The 22,700-nt window shown below is 45.8% G+C and overlaps 1 protein-coding gene across 1 annotated transcript in view; it reads left to right on the top strand.

Annotated features, from left to right (window-relative positions):
* BOK (BCL2 family apoptosis regulator BOK) overlaps positions 1–22,700 on the top strand; it is a 216,712-nt gene that overhangs the window by 111,568 nt on the left and 82,444 nt on the right. The window contains exon 3 of the mRNA XM_086944009.1: positions 2,198–2,361. Within this exon, the coding sequence (XP_086800135.1) occupies positions 2,198–2,361 (164 nt within the window). The remainder of the gene's footprint in view (positions 1–2,197; positions 2,362–22,700) is intronic.

Below are 22,700 nucleotides of genomic sequence, written 5' to 3'. Positions count from 1 at the left end.
TCTGCGATAGTTGTGCTAGAAATGCAGGTTGATCTACATTAGGGGCATAGATACTTCCTATCGCTATATCCCGTCCAGCCAATCTCCCAGAGACCACCGCAAATCTGCCCTCTGGATTTGGAATTTGTCTAAGAACCCTGACCAGAGTCCCCCTGGCAAACGCTGAGTATCTCCATCGTCACTGTAACGCAGCTCCTTCCTTCTGCGATAAGTGGGTTTCCTGCAACAGTGCTATCTGCACCCCTCTCCTGGTCAGATATATATGTATTTTATGACGCCGGATCATGGTGTGCATCCCCCTAACGTGCCAAGAGATACATTTAATACCTATGGTGGGTCCCATTGTGCGAGCCACAGTCTACCTCGGAATAGTTCCCCCTCGTGACATGCCTGGCCCCAAACCAAATCCCCTCAACCATAAGAACACCCCAACTCCCCCTCCCCAGGACAGGTACATACAAAGAAGTTCCCATCCAAACTAAGGCATTTGAACAGTTAATCGTAAAAGGTGAGAGGCGTACTCTGACCATGTTGGACCCAGATCTCCCCCAGACCCCTCTCTTAGATCAGTGTAGATAGTGGTGGCCCCAACCTTTTCAACACTGTCCCCAGGTTGCCACCATTAGACGCAGCTGTTAGTAAAGGACCTCTCCTAGCAGTAGGCAATCCCTTTTCATATGACCTGGTGTGCGATCTTCAGATTATGCTGTCTGCAGTTTGAGGGGTAATGTCCGGGAGTTCAGCATCTGATTCCTCATGCACACTGCTCGACCTTGAGCCTTCGGATTTGTCCATGTCATGTTCATTGAAATTATTGTTCGGGCTTGTGTCTCCATGGCTAATCTCCGCCACTGCTTGCACAGCTTTATCCCGCTCCAGTCTCCGTCCCTGCGGCAAAGGAACCCTCTGAGGAGGTGAAAGAGTGTTCGGCTCCCACCGGGACGAGCCTACACATTATCATTTATGTGCTGTATATTTTCTAACAGTATAACTCTATGTCCAAATGTAATGGTCGTTTCAATTGAAAATGTATTGTCTTTAATGGCAGGGCTCTACCACGCCATGCATTCTCCACTTTACGACACTCCAGCGCTACGACATTCTATTCCACTTTACGCCACTCCTATCTACTCCACTTCACTCTAACCCAATCCACTCTACGACACTCCACTCTACGACACTCCACTCTACGACACTCCACTCTACGACACACCACTCTACGACACTCCACTCTATGACACACCACTCTATGACACTCCACTGTACAACTCTCTACTGTACTCCATTGTATGCTACTTCACTTTTGGCCACTCTACTTCATTATATGCCACTCCAATCTACAAAACCTCAGTCTAGGACACTGTATGCTACTCCACTCTAGGACACTACATTCTATGCCATTCCACTCTACGACAATCCACTCTACGACATTCCACTTTGACACTCCACTATACAATACTCTATGCCACTCTAAGCCGCCCCACTCTACGACACTCCACACCACTTTACTCAACTCTAGCCACTCCATGACACTTTACTCTATGCCATGCTAGTGTACTCTACTCTACTCCACTTCAGTATATGGCAGTGCACTCTATGCCACTCCACTCTACGACACATTACTCCACTCTGTGCAACTAAACTCTGACACTCCACTCTATGCCCCTCCACTCTATGCCACTTCACGCCATGGCACTAAACTCTATGCCACTCCACTCTATGGCACTGCACTCTACGACACTGTACTCCATTCTATGGCACTTCACTCTATGACACTCTACTCCACTCTTCACCACTCCACAGCCCTCCACACCACTTTCCTCCACACTTAGCCATGCTGAACAGTAGCCACATTGTTGTACAACATGGTTAAAATACATTGGCAAAGCCAACAGCTCTTGCATAGGTGAGACCTATTGGCTTTGCTAATGCTAAAGCAATCTTTTTCTAAATGTTTTTATGCAGCCTGTTTTCCATAAAGGAAAACCGGATGCATTTCTAAAAAGAAAATGAAATGTTAAAGTTTCATTTGTTAAAAGTAGGCAGTGGTCCGTGGGACCACTGCCTGGTCTTAAAAAATATTGTGTCAAACATTTTCATAGGGAAAGGGGTTCCAGCCGGACCCCTTCCCACTTGCAAATAGGTTTCCACTAATTTTGATCTGCCATAAAATCCCTATTTTTCTATGTTATTGCAGGCATTACGTGGGGAAAAGTGGTCTCGCTGTATGCTGTGGCAGCAGGTCTAGCAGTGGACTGCGTCAAGCATTCGCAGCCTGCAATGGTGCACACAATAGTGGATTGCATGGGCGAGTTTGTGCGCAAGACCCTGGTGACGTGGCTCAAGAGAAGAGGAGGCTGGGTAAGCAAATGCGGTTCTCTAAAGATAAATGTGGGAATCCTGCCGCTGTGATCTGTGTGCAACATGCAACGCATTGTGGCAAAAAAAAGTGGTGCAGATTCTAGCGTTTATCCCTCAAAGGCCAATGAAATGAGTACATTTGAGTTTGGCAATAGAACAGCAGTTCAGGACTGAGGCGCATGGTGTCCTTGTGGCACCGAGCGTGGGGTCCAGTATTGGAACATGCTGATGGAGCCGCGTTTCAAGATCGAGGCGCTTTGGCAGAACTTGGGGCTCCAGGTTTTGGATCTTCTAGCGTTGATGCTTATGGAGATTGGGGTGCACAGGCAGTGTTTGTGGGTGCCAGACTGGACCCCATTCCTGAAAGGGAGTGTTTCCCACAGATCATCATTTCACCCTGAAATACGTTGGTGGCCTTTCCTCGAGTTGTACTTTATAAGTAAGGCTCCCTGTTTTCCGTTTTTACGGATTTTTACAGATAGATACAGACAGAAATTGTGTTTTCTATCTGCATTTATTTTTAAACATGGATGAATACAGAAAATGTTGCTTCTTTTAAATACAGATGGAAATGGCCCAAAAATAAATACCATAAAACCGGGAGCCCTATTGATTATAAGAAATAACAAATACAGGCTTGAGAGGAGATAACTGAAGGCAAATAAAAATAAACTGCCAGAAAGTGCTTGGTCACCCCGGTTCGATAAAAACATCGACCAGAACAGCACAGGAAGTGGTGCCAGAGGGGTTGCTAGACTAAGCACCGCCAACTGCAGAGCCCTAATGTACTGTAAGAGCAGATATGTCTCGTCTGACACGAGACTGTGGAACCAGGAAGGAAGCTCTTCAGACTGTGTTATCTCCTGTATCCTCATAATTCAAGCTTTGGGTGAAGTCTCATAGACATCTTGCTTGGGTCCAGGTGACGAGCAATGACAGAACTTTCCCTAATTCTCTTGCAAACAAGTGGTACCATCGAGCTGCAGGACATTTTTAATATACTTCTTGTTATTAGCATGTGAATACAAAAAAAAGATCGAACGAGGACAAAAAATAGGCCCGGGCACCAAAATAAAAGTGGCCTCCGTTAGCGAAGTGATCATATCAAGGAAAACAGCAAAAATCGGCCTACCTGGCCATGAAACTGACTCACACTGTGATCTGGCAAACCAGCCCATCCCTACCTGATTGCCCTATGGGCCTGTCCGACCCTGTATCGAAAGAGAAAAGCAAATAACATATTCATGTAGTAGCCCTTCTATATAATACCCTCTATTATTTCCATTATCCAGAAAATTGTCATCCTTCTAAGTCCTTTCTGATCGCCAATTAACTGCTTCTTCTGAAGCTAACTAATAAAAAGCAGATTTTACTCAAATCCCTGAGTTCTGCAACCAAAACAACCTCCTCTTAGACAGAAATGTTGTCTTTTTGAAAGAGACACCGAATCTGCACTAAATGCAACCTAGGACGACTTCAAGAACACTGCAGATTCTAACAAAATGACTGCCCTTCGACTCTTGTTTTCTTGGGAAATATGTTTGTTTAACAAAGCAAGTGCACGCTACATAAGCACAGAAAAAAGTACACCTTTTACATTATTTCATCAAATTCAGTTTTGTCATGTGAAGAATCTGGTCCGGTTTCCTAAAAGCATATTGGTTTCTTGTTGTATCAAGGCCTTCCAGAAGCATACCGTTATACACTCCTGATTTTCTCACGGTAGCCAAATCTTAGCCCACTTTTTAGGCATCCTCTCTGCCAACATACGCTAGTCCAAGAATTTCTTTCATTGCTGTAGTTCTGGGGCTATATTGGCTAATACTGTACCGCCGGACAACAATTGGTCCGAATTGGAAAAATAACTTCATATAGTTAGTAAAATCGATTTCTCCCCAAATATCTAGCCTATAGGTCTTTTGGTCTCATGGTACCCTTGCCGCCACAATATTATCGTGACACGTTTCCATCCCCTTCCGGAAAGGTAGCAGAGTCGGGCAATCCCATAATATGTGGAGGTAGGTACCTGGGTGTCCACCTCCTCTAAGGTAGAGGTTTGTGTGTGCAGACCCAGTCTTTGCAAGGAGTATTCTGATTAGCTAACCCTTATGTAAGAATTTTAGATGGACTAGTCTGTAATCGTTTTTACTGCAACCTCCCTTGGGGAGCTATCTGCTTGTTCCCATCCCCCTTACTGAAATCTGCCCACATCTTTCTCCCATTGATCTCTTGCAGTGACCAGTGGGTCACCATCATTGTTGATTATCTTATTATAGATGAGGCATAATAGGATAAGTTTAAGTAATATCTTGCGTCCAGAGGAGGTGCGCCCTCCATAACAGTTTTTGGGGATATTTGCGCCTCAATGACATGCCTCAGTTGCGGATATCTAAATATCACATTGTCGGCCATAACATACTCTCTTTGTAGCTGTTTCCAGGCGGCCAAGCACTCTGTCTCCCCCAAGTCTCTTATTTTCTATTATATTCCATTTATGAAATCATTTGAGCCTTCCTACTTCCTTTAACACATTACTGTCCCACAGTGGTATTTCTTTTGTTATAATCCCTTCCCATTTGAGGTGTCATGTGGCCTCGTCCCAGATATTCACAGTCGTTCACATGTGTTGTAGCAATCTTACTTTAAATCGTCTTGCGGTCTGATGCAGCCAGGTACCCTCGGCTTCATTGTTTGTCTGTCCTCCCCCAAGGATGCTTCATCCAGGGGAGTAAAGACCCATTCAGTAGTCCCAGTCAATTGAGAGGACCAGTAATACTCTTCTTTATCAGGAAGTGCTATTCCTCCTGCATATACAGATATATACATATATGTGGAGAAGTGTGGCTCAGGGGTTAGAGGCGGCAGACCCGGAAGCTGAGATCGGCCCTGGACCAGGGTTCAATTCCCCGCCTCGGCGGGTCTTGGGCTCAAAAATTCCACGGACTCGATAATTCTCGCTCCGGTGCCTTCTCAACTCACGGGTTCACACTCTGCGACTCTGGGCAATAGCTTGCTTAATCTCCACAACGGCCCCTCGCGGCGGGATGCCTGGCTTTCACCTTGTGGATACCCTGTCGGGGTTATCTCACAGTGGAATACCAGGACGGGTTCCCTAAGCAAGCGCCGGGAAACCCTTTGTGGGTAGCTGTGCGCTATATAAGCTCAAATACATTTACATTTACATTTATACACCCCTTGTCAGCTTGGCCATGGCTATCCGTGGTGCTCCTTCATCCCATAGTAACATCTGGACTTTTAATACAACTAAAAAAAAAATCTGCTGAGATCCAGTAGGGATTGTTCTGGAGGACATAAATAAATGTAGGCAGCACAACCCTTTTAAACATTGACACCCTTCCCAATAGACACAGCTTCAGTGCTCACCAGTGTGTGATGTCATAGCTGAAGTTTCAAAGGACCATATATAGGTTGTGCCTAAAACTGTTCCACATCTATTGTAATGTACATACCCAAGTATTTCCGTCCCCCAGAATCGATCCCGAATGGACATTTTAATTAGTCAGTCTAGGGCCAACTCAACAGGGGGGTAAGGTCTGATCCACACCAGTTAATACAGAATTCCCAAGTCCCCGATGACTGTAGAAATGTGCATAATTTGCCGCACTGTCACCATTGGATCTGCCATATATAGTAGTACATCGTCTGCATACATTGATATTCACTGATCTCATATCGCCTCCCATGTCAGCCCTCTCACCAGGGCATCCTTCCTAACCCCCAGTCAGTCAAGGTGCTCCAGCTCCAATGCACATTTCACTGGGGACAGCGGGCAACCTTGTCTTGTCCCTCTATGTAGGATGAGGGGATCCAATAGCATCCAATTCACTCTAACTCTGGCTGCCCTTATCCTTCTTGACCTGTCAGCAGCCTTTGACACTGTTGACCATGAATGCCAAAGCCTACGGGCACAGGAATTCAAGCAACATTCTTAGTTGAATATACACCTACCTGGCAGCTAGAGTCCAAATTGTCTTGCTTATGCCTTTCTGCTCACCAACATTCACCAATGTGTTTAGTTTCCCTCAAGGTCTCATGATTACCCCCTATTTTGTAATGTTTTTCCCCTCACTAGTGGCAAAATTCAAACCCTTCACGTTTACTTGCTACAGTTACACTGTAGACACCCAGATCATTTGAAAAGTAGAACAGACTGGACTTATCATGACTCAATCAGTGCACACAGACAGTAGACATCTGGATGCTACAGAACCACAAGATGTTCAGTTTCTCCCAAAAAACTGAGAGCCACACTTGTAAAGCACAGCTACAACATAGCCCCACCACGGTTTGGATTAATAAAACTGTCAACCCCAAATCTACACAGCAGAAGTTAAGAACCTGGCTGTAATCAAGGGCTGTAGCTCCTCATTTCAATATAAAGCTAACCAAGTGACTAAAAGTGTCTTCTACACCATAAGAATATTATGCCGTGGGGCGTGGCTTGACGAGCCAAGATGGTGGCACCTTGAGTGTGCTCCCAGACCCCTCCGCCATCCGTCCATAATCGACCCATCCAGAGAGCCATACAACCGTAAGACTGGTCGCCCGGTCATCACTGCACCTCCGGCTACACCCTCAGCTGTGGAAACTTTCGTGGGCCGCTGTAGTGACGGGCTCAATCGGCCGGCAGGGACCTGCACCCAAGATGGTGACTCCTCTGATCTGAAAGGTGCTTCCTGTGGCCTCGGGAACTTGCTGGTCGTAACCCGGCCTGGGTGCCTGGAAAATTGTGAGGGCCTTCCCCCAGGATCGGTGGTGTCTGGAAGTGAACTGCGGGGTTTCGATTGCTGCCTCTGCCTCCCTCCCTGTGGCGGCTGTTCTGGCACGGGCGTGTGTGGAGGCCTGGCCCCGCTCGCCGATCCTGTAAACGCTGTGCTAGGTGCGAAGCTGTCCCTTGGCCTGAATTCACCAAGGACTCCCGCTGCCACCCCCGTTGCCCCTGCGCTGCCGCTGCACCTTCGATCGTCACATCGGGTGGTAGGGGCTGGGGACAACCGGCTGCTGATCGGGCGGCTGAAGGACCTTCGCCTGGCCGCAGCTGCCGAACACACCCGGCGTTGAGCTGCCCTCTGCCTTTGCCTGCAAGGGGCTCACACTGCGGATCCTGGATGCCCGACGGGGCTGCGGTGGTGCCAACTGCTGTTTCCAGCGGCCGGGGGCCGTGAGCTGACAGTGAGCGGTGTTGGCCGTTGGGGAAGTGGCCTGTGTGTTCAGAAGACCGACGCAAAACTACCTCGGCGGCTGGTAAGTCCCGGCAGCATGGGGGGGTCCTGTGCTGGCTGAGGGGGGCCCCTCAGCCAACATACTCCTCCACCGCCAATCATTTGAGAATCAAGGGATATAGGTGACTTTACTCCTTGAACTCCCTGAACTTAGCTGGGCTCTCAATGTTACTTCACTGGTGATAAGGGATAAGGCTGACCTTCGAAATGAACCCCATGGGGAGAGTCGCACTTTTCAAAATGATGATTCTACCCAGATTCCTTTATATGCTTCAAAACAACCCCCTCAACTTCCCGAGTTCCTGGTTCCGGGACCTTGACATCATGGCTTCTAAGTTCCTCTGGGGGAAGGGGAGGGCCCGCTTGGCTCTGGGCATCTGCAGGATCCCTTAATTTGACAGGGGCCTGGGGATGACCCAGTTATATTTATGCTACCTGGCCACGCGTCTGCTATCTTTGCATGATTGGTTTAATGGGGGCTGGTCTGATCCGGCATAAAGGCTGGAGCTCAGTGAGCTGGGATTATCCAGTGTTCTGTCGATGCTGTATGGGGAGCTTATTCTGTCTCGTCTGCCAGAGGTGATGCATTCTGTGCTGCTGGCCTGGCGGGCCGTGTTAAGACATAGAAAGTGGACACACACACTGACCGAATGTACGCCCTGGTGGCAGGGCACTTGACTCAGGGAGGTCAATGGGCTGCAGGGTTTTCGGTCCTGGGATCTTATAGGTATTTCTCAATTGGGCAATGTATGGGTAGGCGATCATATGCGCTCTTTTCAAGACCTTCAAACTAGACACTCCCTACATTACTCGCAGTTTTATCAATATCTACAGCTGTGCCATGCTCTTCAAGCGCACCTCACGACTGGTACACAGCTTCCTGACCATAGCCCTCCTGAGGCACAAATCATGCTGGGGGATCTGGGGAGCGGGAGCATCTATCCCATCTATCGGACACTGATTAACAACACCCCAACATCCTTGGATCGGCTGCAGGTTCAATGGGAGGATCGGGTGGGCACCTTGGAGGAGGAGAACTGACGCAACGCCCTTATGGTCCCCAGGACAGTTACCGCCTCCGCCAAACTGCGCATGGTACAGCTCTATTTCTTACATGCCGCCTATCTGACCCCTGCGCACCTGCATCGCGCAGGACTACGCCAGACCCCCACCTGTGCTATTTGCGATCACGAATCCGCTGACTTTCTCCATATGGTATGCGCCTGTCCACGCTTAGCGCGATTCTGGGTGACATTGAGGAGCAACTCACAGAAGTCCTGGGGTGGGACATCCCACATGACCTGAAACACGCGATCTTAGGCATCACAGACGGACTAGATGGGTCCAGAAATGAAAAATTGTTTTATACCACAGCAATGGTGGTGGCTAAAAGAGATATAGCGACCGCCTAGAAATATCGTGACCCCCCCAACGTTGGGCGATGGCGGGCTGGGGTTGACTGGTGCGCCACGCAGGAAAAGACCATGTACGAGGCGTGTGGCTGTCCCAAGAAGTGGTGGCCTAACGTTGGGGGGTATGGTTTAGCCTTGCTGGGGATACTCAAATGTATATCATTTTGAATTTGTACTTCCTTGTCATATGGGTTGTTCAGAATATTGCATATATTCATATGTTATCATGGTGTTGTGATGATTGGCTGGTGCTTTTTGTGAAATTAATAAAAACTTGTTCATAAAAAAAAAAGAATATTATGCCCCTTCTTTCCTCACTTAGGACTCTCGTTTGGGGCACACTTCTAAGCCTCATGCATAACATTAATAGATATCTTTCATAGGCTATACCTTAACCTACATTTTTTCAAGAATATGTAACAGACGGAAAATGTTTTTATGTGATATTGATGGTATGCAAACCTAACTGAAAGGCAGCGGAGCACTTTACAGACTAAAAGACACAGCATGTGATTGGAGGAGTAGCTGGATTGTGAACTAGCACTGCATCATAATATATTGTTCTTTAAATAGGAAAATCTTTCTTTTGTCTTAATGGACTTGGTGCATAGATCAATTTTTCATCTCCAATATGATGCTATGCTGGCTACAAATGTGTCAAGAGCAACTAGAGGTGGTGAGCTTGGCAGTCAGGTGTGGGTCGTTATGGCTTTGTAAATGATGCAGATGGTTTTTAGATGGTCTGGGCAGGCAAAGGGAGCCAGTGGAGTACCATCAGCATGGGGATGATGTGGTCATATTTATTCAGGCTCTTAATGAGGCATGAAGAATCTGTATTCCTCCAAAAGTGCAGACCATTTGTAGGACATATATAGGACATTTTTAGGACCAAAAGGCTTCATTCACGTTCACACACACTAGTAAAATGTTTATAATTGTCATAACTTTAAGCAACTTTTCTGCTCTTAATACCAACTATGTAGGGGCTTGGCCATAGAGTGTGGCAGCTACATATGCCCCTTAAATCCTCAGCACCTTCATGTTTCATCATTAGTTGCACTAAAAACACAGAGGCCCCTATTGCCAGAGGATTGCCATTTTCCATATTTAGTGACGCTAAGCCACTTAGCAAGACTTGAATGCCGTTGACACCTTGTAAATATGCCTCTTTGCGCCGCAGTCCTTCGGGCAAAGGGGTGTTAGTGTGGGCGTTCCACTGTAACACCCATTGCTTTTTGACGCGGCCCAGATTTACGAGGTTGAGGCAGTGCCAGAAATGAACGCCATGGAATAGCAGGTATTAGAATGGCGGTACGAGGAGAAATTATTAATTTTTCCTTGTCTTTGGCTCTTTTCATGTGTACTGCATTCTGCAGCACACATACAAAGAGTAAATCGGCATTATCGATTGTTTATGTGCAGGAAGGTGTCCCTTCTCGCACATAAACAATTCTCCCTGCAGCACAGCACTCTTGAAACATGGTGACTGGTGCTAGGCAGCTTTTTTGCGCTAGGGGAAACACAAGGGTGCACCTTATTCTTGTAAATAAAGTGCATTCCTGCATTTTAACAATGTCTGAGTGCGGTGCTGCCAAGTTTGGTGCAGCAGAGCACATTTTTTTGTAAATATGCCCCACGGTGTTCAGCAGTAATCAACAACGTCAGAAAGGACGCAGGACCATATCAAGCAGGCACTAACCGAGAAAACAAAACAAAGGTCTGGATTACAAAATCTTAACACTAAAATTGGCACTTGAAGTCTAGGAAAGAAAATTATGCCAGTCTGATTTTGAAGTTCAGTTGCTGCGTGGCAGATGTTCAGTCTCTGGAAAAGCAGTTTGGAGATGGACAACTCTACAATCTCGATGTTTGCTGAGATTTGTTGTCAAACATGGATGAGAAACTGTACTCCTTCATTCAACAGTATTAAGGGACCTTAGAAAGGCTAAGGGGTTCGCGACTGCTTCTTATGGAAACCCCAAAGAGAGCACTAAGATGATCAATTGCTTTGTGTGCTGGAGATAAATGTTTAGAGGATGGGAGGAAGAGAAATACGGCTGCTGCATAGTGCTGGGCAAGCAGCACAAAGGTATGATGCCCATGGCACAAGTATCCTTGTACAGCTTACTTGCCCTTAGATCAGCAGGGTCCAAGCACACCAAATTGTTACAATGCAGAGGTTTGCAGTCCAATGTCTATCTGATCACTTTCTTCATAACTGATCTGCATCATGGGTAACCATCTTACTTTTTAGCAACTGAAGGGGAAGCAGTTGGCTACCACCCTCTTCTTTTTCTTCAATGTGATGCGGGGTATACAAGAGAAGGCATCCATCATCTCCAGAAATCGGATATTACTCCCTGCCCTGCAAACCACGGCTCATACAGCCAAAACATGGGAACACCAGCTGTAGCCTGTGCCTCTTTCCAAAGGCCAGGAAAAATGTACACCAAGTATTAATTCCCTTAGCAGGATACCTAGGCCAAAGCAAGACTTGGGATAGGCTTGTCCCTCACTTTCACTGGTCTCACATGTCCGAAGACTCAAAGGAGTTTTGTCGGTCCTATTCCGCCTGTCAAGCCAGTGGTAAGGCAGGTGGTACTACAAAGGCCCGCTGATATCACTACCTGTGGTGGGGTTTCCCTTTGAGAGGGACATAATTAGTCCCATGTGTAGGAAGGTGGATATCTGACTATATGGTTACCCCAACTTTTTGCCTAGTGTTTAGCTGGTTTTTTACTTAGTTGGCCTGGGATTCTGTTATTCAGGGCCCCAGGCTATCTGCTCTCTCTGTAAAATGGACTCCATGTACTTTAGGTACATACTTGATTGGGTATTGGGTCACCTATGTGAGCCCCTGTATAGTATACCATAGGTACCCAGGGCATAGGTGCAGCCAAGGCCTACCAGGGGCTGCAGCATGTATTATGCCACCCCTGGCTGGCCATCCAAACTGACACCACAGGCTGATCACTCAGCTTGGGCAAGGTGGTGTAATCACCCCTTGCTTAGATATAGTATACCTATATCTAGCCTTATATATATTCACATATATACCTATAAGTCACTCCTATGGCAGGCCTTGACAATCCTGAAGGCAGAGTGCTTGGTTTTATGTGAGAGGGTGCTCTAGCATGAGCTGAGCCCTTCTGCAGCTTTCGGAACCATGTCCTTATAGCTGTTATATGATATAGCCATACCATATACTCTTAAGTGCATTATAATCCTCGCGGTTAATGTTATCTTTGGTTTGGCTTTATCAAAACATGTTGTGTAAGGTGTCAAACACTTTGGAATACTACACCCCCCCCCCCCCCCCCCAGCCAGTTCTGGCTGCGGGGGTAGCATTCCACCCTTCTAGAGGGAGAAGACATGTAGTTACTGCTTTACCCGGTTAAAGTTAAACAGAGCCTCAGCATCACAAACTGGATGCTGCTGCCACAGACACAAGTCTGACCTCCTGCAGCTGGACGAAACTCCGGCAAGGGAGGCCTGGAAAATAGGTTTCCTGTCGAGGGAGGTGCTAGCACCTCCCGAGACAGCCTGTAGTGTATTGTGGCAGGGTGGGTTCAATGGAAAGATGCTTTTCCAGATACTGCCTGGGGCACACAAGGTACTCCATGCATAGCCCGGTTGAAACTAGTTGCTGGGGCACTCCAGCCCCAGCTCTGGTGTGAAACTGGACAAAGGGAAAGGGGTGTAACCCCCCCCCCCCCCTTCCCAGGTTCCACCCATAGGAGGGACCTAGCAGGTAATCCAGCCCCTTAGTTTAGTATAAACATAGGAGCTGCGTCTAGAGCATTAGATTATCCTGGACTGAAACTCTTGGACCTTCGATGTTCTATTCTGACTAGAAGACTGAAGACATCTCCCTTGTGATCAAGGAGTGACCACCCTGTGAAAACAGACACCACCAGTAACTTGCCAGTTTGCTTTGTCGCTGCTCCCGCCGGAAACTGAAGAATCAGTGACTCAGGAACTGGACTTCCAGATTTCTCCGACTCCGATCCACATCCACAGCAAAGCTGAGACCCGTGGCGGACATGAGACGTGGGACCCGACACCCTGGACTACCTGCTCTTTGCTAACCGTGCAGCTTCTGAGGTATCCTCGAAGTTGTGCATTGGGGTTTGAGAAGCCCCAGATCCGAGCATCATTTGCACTGAAGCTCAGCCCTCTACACTCCACGAGTGCCACGTGGGGCCTGCACCTGCATTTCAGCTCAATGCATCTTCCTGGTTGCTAGCCCATTGGCTAGTGAGCCCTACGAAGACTTCTTTGTGAAACTACACCACTTGTCTGGTTGCTCCGGGCTTGCTCCAGCTTCCCTACAAAGGAGAAGTTCCCCAGACCTTGCTGGCCTGACCTGAAGCCAATCTTCCCATCCTGCGTGGATTGTGTTTGCCAAGGCTTGTTGGGTCCAATCCGGATACCGACACTGCAGTCAACAAGATCCTTTGTGGGACAGCTCGAATCCAGCTCCTGGTCATCGTCGACGCCTCCTGGTCCTCGTGGCTGCAGAAAAATGGGATGTTCTGTTGCTCTGCCTTCTCTTTGCCTACAGAGAGGCCCCACAGAAGGGGATTGGCTACAGCCCTTTTGAATTCTGTTAGGACATCCATTTAGGGGTCCACTGTGTTAAGTGAAGGAGGGATGGGAGTTACCTCTCAAACCTCCTAAACAAGACATTGTGGACTATGTACTTGGTCTCCACTCCATGATGGCTGAGTACATGAAGAAGGCCAGAAAAAACTTGAGGCAAGTCAAGAATTTCAGAAAGGTTTGCATGACCAAAAGACTGTTCTGACTGTTTATCAGCCAGGATAGAAGGTATGGGTCTTAGAGCCTGTGGCTCCAGCAGCCCTCCAAGATAAATGGAGTGGACCCCATACCATACTTGCGCAGAAAGGTGAGGTCACCTATTTGGTGGACCTTGGCACTCCTAGGAGACCCCACAGGGTGCTCCATGTGAACAGGCTCAAACCTTGTGTGGGCAGATCTGACATGGGCTTGCTCGTGGCAACTGATGAGGGACAGGAGGAAGAGAGTGACCCACTCCCTGATCTTCTCTCACAGAACCCTGGTGATAGATCAGTGGATGGTGTAGTCTTGGCAGACAGCCTCACTGATCAACAGCAGATTGATTGTAGGAAGATCCTCAATCAATATAGGCATTTGTTTTCTCTGACACCTAGTCAGACCACCTGGTGTACCCATGAAGTGGACACAGGTGAGAGTCTACCCGTTAAAATTAAGATTTACAGTATCCTGACCATGTCAGAAATTGCATCAGGACTGAGGTCCAAAAGATGCTGGAACTGGGAGTGATTGAGCCCTCAGATAGCCCTCGGGCTAGCCCAGTAGTCCTGGTACCTAAACCTCATGCCCAGGTTGGTAATAGGGAGATGAGGTTTTTTGTGGGCTTCAGGGGACTCAATGCAGTCACTAAGACTGATGCTCACCCAATTCTTAGGGCAGATGAGCTTATTGATACTTTGGCCTCAGCCAAGTATCTAAGCACATTTTACCTAACTACTGGCTATTGGCAAATCAGACTAGCTGAGGATGCCAAACCAAAAACGGCAATTTTAACCCCTAGTGGGCATTATCCATTTATTGTGATTTCCTTTGGTTTGAAGAATGCACATGCCACATTCCAAAGGCTGGTGAACAACGTTCTTACAGGTCTGGAAGCCCATAGTGCAGCATGTCTACATGATATAGCTGTCTTTAGCTCCACCTGGTAGGATCACCTGGTCCACCTGAAGAATGTTTTGGAGGCTCTGCAAAAAGCAGGCCTCACTATCAAGGCTACTAAGTGCCAGATAGGGCAGATTAAGGTTGTGTACTTGGGCCACCTTGTGGGTGGATGCCAGGTTCAACCTTTACAGAGCAAAATCCAGACCATAATGGACTGGGTTGATCCAACTACCTAGACTCAGGTCAGAGCGTTCTTGGGCCTGACTGGGTACTACAGAAGATTTGTGAAAGGGTATGGGTCTATAGTGACTCCCTTGAATGATCTTACATCAAAAAGAATGCCCAAGAAGGTTCAGTGGACAGTTAGCTGTCAAAAGGCATTTGATGACCTCAAGCAGGCCATGTGCACTGCTCCCATTCTGCAGAGTCATGACTACTCCAAGCAATTTATTGTCCAAACAGATGCATCTGAATTGGGGGTAGGGGATGTGTTATCACAACTAAATGCAGAGGGTCAGGATCAACCAGCAGCTTTTATCAGCAGAAGGTTGACCCCCAGAGAGAAACGTTGGTCAGCCATAGAGGGAAGCCTTTGCTGTAGTCTAGGTTCTGAAGAAGCTGAGGCCATACTTGTGTGACGCTCACTTCATTGTTCAGACAGACCATAAGCCCCTCTTATGGCTAATACAGATGAAGGGTGAAACCCCAAACTTTTATGGTAGTCCATTTCCCTAGAGGGGTTGGACTGTACAGTAGAAAATAGACCTGGGAGTTACCATGCTGAAATCATATGGACTCTCCAGATATTTATTTTTAGAAAATGAAGACTCAACTGGGCAAGGTTAGTCTCATCTCCTTACGTTTGGGGGGGTGTAGGAAAGTAGAATCTGCTTCTTATGGTTACCTCCATTTTGCTAAATGTAATACTGTTTTTGACTAGTCTGACTGGGATCCTTCTAATCAGGACCCCAGTCTATCTGCTTTCTCCCTAAACTATTACGACATGTAATATGTTACAATCCAGATTGGATAGTCCCTAGTATATGATACCCATGTACCCAGGGCTTAGGTACCCCAGAAGCCTCCCATGGGTTGAAGCATGTATCGTGCAACCCATAAGGGGCCATGCAAAATTCAACATACAGGCCTGCCATTGCAGCCTGTGTAAGTTGGTGCATGCACCACTTACTTAAGATATAGGTTTACTACATCTAAGGGTCACTGGACTTAAAACCTATAAGTCTCCCTTTGGAGGCCTTAACAATCCTGAAGGCAGGTGCTCGGTTCTAAGTGAGAGGGTGCCACTTCATGAGCAGGACACTCCTGCAGCCTACGGAGTCCAGTCTACCGGGTTGTCAGTGTAGCAGTCATACATATAGGCAGAAGTGCATTATGCGACCGCGTGATGACCATCTCGGAAACAACTGCACGCAACCCTATTGTGTTTGGTATCAAACATGTTGGGATTATACCACCACACCGGTAACCGGTGTGGGAGGTATGATTCCACCCCCCAGAAGCGAGTTTCGTGGGGTCCCTGGTGTTTCCGGTACCAGCCTTCTAGTCCTGAACACCACAAAATGGTTGCTGCCGACCAGAGACACATTTCTGCCCTCCTGCTGCTGAGCCAAGCTCGAGCAGGGGAAGGCAGAACAGTAGGCATCCTGTCACAGGGAGATGTGACCACCTCCCTGACAGGATTTAGTGTATTAACTGGGTGGATGTGCTTGTCAGCGACTGAAAGTCTGCATGAGGGGCACATTTGGTATCCCTGTACATAGTCAAGTTCAAACCAGTCCTTGGAGCCGTTGGCTCCCATTTTGGTGTGAAACTGGAAAAAGGACATGGGAGAAACCTCCCCACTGTCCAAACCCTCCCTTGGGAGGGTCCCCTGAATCTATCTCTCATGTGGGTAATTAAGGGTTTACCTGGCTGCAGGACCCTAGATTCAAAGTGGACAAGATTCTGAACCAGAAACCACTGAACTTCGACCATCTGGACACTCCGGACTTCGCTGGACTTAGTTTGGGCCAGACTTTGTCTCCCTCTCAGTCTAAAGCATCGACTGTGCCCATGCACCATACAGGCTCTGTGCAGGACCTGTGTAGCATCAAGCACAACTGAAGATATCTCCCTTGCAGTGAAGGAGTCACTCCCCTGCATTCACAGGCACCGCAACACAACTGTCCGGTTTGCTGACCCTGAGCTCCTACGGACTCCGAAGGCTCCAGTAACACAGGATTAGGCACCAGAAGTTTGTGACTCAGGCTGACTAGGATTGTTATGTGCCTTGGTGTATCAGCAAATGTTGTTACTACGATCATGGAGTCAAGGTATATTCTGAGAAGTTTGAGTCCAGAACATTTTTTGATTTTTCTTCAGCACCTTAAATTGTACTCATTTTCATTTTTGCTTGGCTGTGGATCTACTTAATGAAAGCTTTGTATTTTATTTTTAGTGTTTTATCATATATATATATATATATATATATAATATATCCTACTGGCAGTCGCCAGTACGTAGTTATAGTTAGGACCTAGTTTCCATAGGAAATCCACAACATTCTATTTGGATTAACTTTGGCGCTGGTGGACGAATCTTCGTGAATTTCTCCAAGAAAATAGCCGCTCGGTTCCGCTCCTTCCCTGAAAGTTTGGGGGTGATTCGTCAAGCGGGGGCCAAGAAAAAAGGGGGGTCCCAAAACATGTTTTGCCCATGCAATTTTTCATAGGGACCTTTAGCCAGGGCTATAGCCCGAACGGCTGTACGGAATTACATGAAATTTGGCAGAGAGGTAGAGTTCTGTTCGCAGATTGTGCTTTTTGTTAAATGGTGTAAATCCGTTCAGTAGTTTCTGAAAAAATTGCAAGTAAGATCATAGCGATATCTAGAGGCCAAGTTCAGCACCCGTACTGAAATCTGTTCACTTACGAGCGCGAGCTGCATGCTGATTGGCTGTGAACTGTCTGTCAACACTCGAAACCAGGAAGTGTTGGCGGCCATCTTGTGCCTCGCTAGAACCGAACCACAAGAAAACAGTAAAACAAAGTTGAGAAATAAGGGAAGGGGTAAGGTAGTGACATTCTGACCCTCTAGGCTTGCTCAGGGGTCGTACATGGTTGTTTAGGCTCCATTTCTTTTTTTTTTTTAAAGAAAAATCGCGGTGTACGCGTATGGAAATACATACAATTAAGAGCAGGAGCTGCATGCTGATTGGCTGTAAATACTCCAAACCAGGAAGTGTTGGCAGCCATGTTGTTTGTCGGGAGAGCAGAGTCAGAAGAAAACAGTAAAACAAAGTTGAGAAATAAGGAAACGGGGAAGGGTAGAAACATTCTGAGACTATAGTCTTAGTCAGGGGATGGTACATGGATCTTTAGGCTCAATTGTAATTTTTTTTTAAATAAAAAATGGCGGGGTACTCGTGCAGTAGTTGTACGCGGTGGAAAAGTTGAAAAAAAAGTAGAAGTCAGTTTTATTTATTAGGTCCCGGGGAAAATTACGGGGGCACATTTTCTGCATAACGGGGGCTTAAAAGGTGCCCCGAGCACTGGGGAACGGAACTCCTCTGGTTTTATTTTGAAGTATGCGTGGGGGGGTTACGGTCGTACTCCCCGCAGTCTCGGTGAGCAGCACCCCTCAGGTCTTTTAAAAAAAACAAATATGTTTTGAGGTCTCTCTCTCTCTCTCTCTCTCTCTCTCTCTCCCCCCGTACACGTCGCGGGGAACGCCACATTTCTGGGGCAGTGATATGTAAAATGACCTTCCAGCTCCGGGTACCTGCATTGTGTGGAGTTTTTTATTAATGTTGGGAGTTTGGGCTTGATCATACGTTCTTGTAAATTGCCATAGAAGCCTATGTTCTGGTGTTAACATGGGCTTCTATGGGAAATAAAAAGGCTGTATTATGAAGGTCATTATCGCCGTTTTATCAGCCGTTTCCTGCCAATAAAACGGCGATAATTTTAACACCGGTCCTTGATAATATGCACCTAAGTTTAGTGGTAAAAAAAAAAAGAGCAATGGGCCATATTGTCAACAAAAGGCGATACATTATCGTCACGTTTATTGTCAGGAAACTGCCGATAAAGCGGCGATAATGGGCTTGATAATATGCCCTTGTGAATAACCATAGCAGCCCAGGTTAACATCAGAACTTGGGCTGCTATGGGAATTTACAGGGGCCTATGGTTTTTTATTAATGTTGGGAGGGTGGCCTTGATAATACATTCTTGTTAATTGCCAAAGAAGCCTATGTTCTGGTGTTAACATGGGCTTCTATGGGAAATAACAAGGCCGTATTATCATGGTCATTATCGCCGTTTTATCAGGATTTTCTTGCCAATAAAACTGCGATAATTGTAACACCAGTCCTTGATAATATGCACCTAAGTTTACTGGTCCAAAAAAGGGCAATGAGCCATATTATCAACAAAAGGCGATACATTATTGTCGCTTTTCGGGGATAATGGGCTTGATAATATGCCCTTGTGAATAACCATAGGTGCCCAGGTTAACACCAGAACCTGGGCTGCTATGGGAAGTTACAAGGGCCTAATATCAAGCACATTATCGCCGCTTTATCAGCAGTTTCCTGTCGATAAAAACGGCGATAAAGTATCGCCTTTTGTTGATAATATGCTCCTTCATTTCTATGATAGTATGAAAAGCTTTCCTTTTTTTTTGGTGTAGCAGTTGTACTGTCTTTGCATGCTCAGCGTCGTTTCGAAGCCCACGTTTTCTTTTTCTTCAAGTTTAACAAGTAAACCTTTCTTTATATCAGTTAGTAAATCTGTCGCTTTCTTTTCCCGGTTCGTGTCATCCGCTGCTGTACTTTTGTACAGTATTAATAGTCATATTTTTTATATATTTATTTGAAAGGTAGTGCAGAGGAGCCAAACGTTGATTACGTACTTCGTCCACCGCCATTTTAGTAGAACACAGTAGTTTTCAATCCTAGTCTTGACTATCTTACTATAGTATTTCAACATTATTTTTATTGTGGTCAGTCATACCCCTCCCCCACAAAATAAAAGAAGTATGTCGTTTTTTTAAATTAACTTTTACTAAACAATAAATATAAACAAAACTCAATTATAACTATATTAGAACTGGAAAAATAACTTAAACAATGTTATAAACAAATTGTGAAATGGATTCCAAAAGGTGTCCGATTTGTTAATCTGCAAAAGAAAAAAGAAAATTAGAGTTTAGAATTATGTAGATGTGAGTAAATGAGCTGAAGCATTACGGGGCATATTATCAAGAACGGCGATAAAATTATCGCGTTTCAGTGGCAGGAAACTGCAGCTAAAGCGGCGATAATGGGCTTGATAATATGCTGTTGTGAATTCCCATAGCAGTGCAGGTTCTGGTGTTAACCTGGGCTACTATGGGAATTTACAAGGGCATATTATCAAGCTCATTATCGCTGCTTTAGCGGCAGTTTCTTGCCGCTGAAACAGCAATAGTTTTATCGCCATTCTTAAAACTATGCCCCTACAAGTTTTGGTAACTCTACGGTTTTACGTGTGCAGTGTGACTCGTACATTCCAGTTCTGTTATAGTGCTGCGTTCAAGTGGTGTCTATATGGAAGTGCCTAGTGCGTAACAGACGCCTGTTATGGCGACTTATTTCTAATGCATTCCTGTGAAGGCTTTGTAGATCTAGGCCTTTGTGCTTACCGTAGTATAAACCTTGCGGGTAAACATTTTAGGCAGTTGGTGTCACAACTTATTCTGAACAATTCTTCTACACATCTACACGTCGAAGACAGCAGTGTCTAAGTTTAAGAGAGAAAGAGAAATGATGTCACAGAGAGTGAGAGAGAGAGAAAGAGAGAGAAAACAACATTAAAACGGTGTCGCAGAGTCTGGAGTTGAGATTTTGTTCTTGCGTCCCTTTACTCATGTTAAAAGTGACTCAAAAGTGGCGTAATAAGGTTGTGGATCTGTTTGTCAGACTGTTGTAACCTATCTGTTGTCATTGCTCGGAGGTAATTATAGATCAAACCCATTATAGCCACTTTAGCTGCAGTTTGCTGCCGATAAAGTGGCGATAATTTTGTCGCCAAGACTTGATAATATAGCCCTCTCTCGTTTCACAAATAAAGCTAACACTACAGTTTTACGAGTGCAGTGTACCTGGTACATTTTACTTGTTATAGTGCCGCGTTCAAGTGGTGTCTATATGGAAGTGCCTACTGCGTTACTAACACCCGTTATGCCGAATTATTTCTAATGCATTAATATGAAGTATTTGTAGATCTAGGCCTCTGTGCTTACCGTTGCATAAACCTTGCGGCCAAACACATTAGAAAGTAGACTTCACAACTTAAGTTCAACAATTCTCTACACGTCCAAGCAGAAAGCAGTGTCTAAGTTTAAGAGAGAAAGAGAAATGATGTCACAGAGAGCGAGAGAGAGAGAAAACATTAAAACTCTGGGCCATAATATCAAGCCTGGGCGACAAAATTATCGCCACTTTATCGGCAGGAAAGTGGTGCTAAAGTGGCGATAATGGGTTTGATAATATGCTCTATGGAATTCCAATCGAAGGTCATGTTAGATGTCCTTCACATCTAACATGAGCTTCGATTGGAATTCTATAGAGCATATTATCAAACCTATTATGTCCACTTTAGCTGCAGTTTGGTGCCGATAAAGTGGCGATAATTTTGTTGCCAAGGGTTGATAATATGGTCGTCTCTCCTTTCATAAATAAAAGTTACACTACAGTTTTACGAGTGCAGTGTACCTGGTACATTTAATTTGTTATAGTGCCGCATTTAAGTGGTGTCTATATGGAAGTGCCTACTGCGTTACTAACGCCTGTTATGCCGAATTATTTCTAATGCATTCCTATGAAGGATTTGTATATCTAGGCCTCTGTGCTTACCGTTGTATAAACCTTGCGGCCAAACACTTCAGGCACTTGGATTGACAACTTGATTTCAACAATTCTTCTAAATGCTTAAGCAGACAGCAGTGTCTAAGTTTAAGAGAGAAAGAGAAATGATGTCACAGAGAGTGAGAGAGAGAGAGAAAACAACATTAAAACTGTGTCGCAGAGTCTGGAGTTGAGATTTTTTCCTTGCATCCCTTTAACCATGTTAAAAGTGACTCAAAAGTGGCGTAATAAGGTTGTAGATCTGTTTGTCAGACTGTTGTAACCTATCTGTTGTCACTGCTCGGAGTTAATTATAGAATTTAAACAGAAGCTACTGTACAGTACGATCTCTGGGCCATAATATCAAGCCTGGGCGACAAAATTATCACCACTTTATTGGCAGGAAAGTGTCGCTAAAGTGGGGATAATGGGTTTGATAATATGCTCTATGGAATTCCAATCGAAGGTCATGTCTGATGTCCTTCACATCTAACATGAGGTTCGATTGGAATTCTATAGAGCATATTATCAAACCCATTTTCGCCACTTTCCTGCCGATAAAGTGGCGATAATTTTGTCGCCCAGGCTTGATAATATGGCCCTCTCTCGTTTCACAAATAAAGCGAACACTACAGTTTTACGAGTGCAGTGTACCTGGTATATTTCAGTTGTTATAGTGCCGCGTTCAAGTGGTGTCTATATGGAAATGCCTACCGCGTTACTGACGCCCGTTATGGCGACTTATTTCGAATGCATTCCTGTGAAGGCTTTGTAGATCTAGGCTGCTGTGCTTACCTTGTATAAAAAATGCGGCCACCGGAGTTCACCACTTCACTTGAACTCTGCTTCTATACGTCAAAGTATATTCAATAAGTTGCAGAGAATTCCATTGCTGTTGCTCGATAGGCCGTGGTTGCTTCTGAACGATGTTTGCTGAAGGAAACAAAAGGACATTTTGATTAGTCACCGTAAACGGAGTTGCGTAACTACTATCAAAAGTGAATTTTAATGTGAGTTCTTAATATTCTGTAGTTAAGAGTGTTGCAGCTACAGCAAACAAAGGAAGATCAATAAGTTAATAGAGGCTTGGGATGG

This window comes from Lissotriton vulgaris, chromosome 11 (assembly GCF_964263255.1).
Source record: "Lissotriton vulgaris chromosome 11, aLisVul1.2, whole genome shotgun sequence".
NCBI lineage: Eukaryota > Metazoa > Chordata > Amphibia > Caudata > Salamandridae > Lissotriton > Lissotriton vulgaris.
The sequence above is the reverse complement of the archived record's forward strand: the minus strand, read 5'-3'. Positions and strand labels throughout refer to the sequence as shown.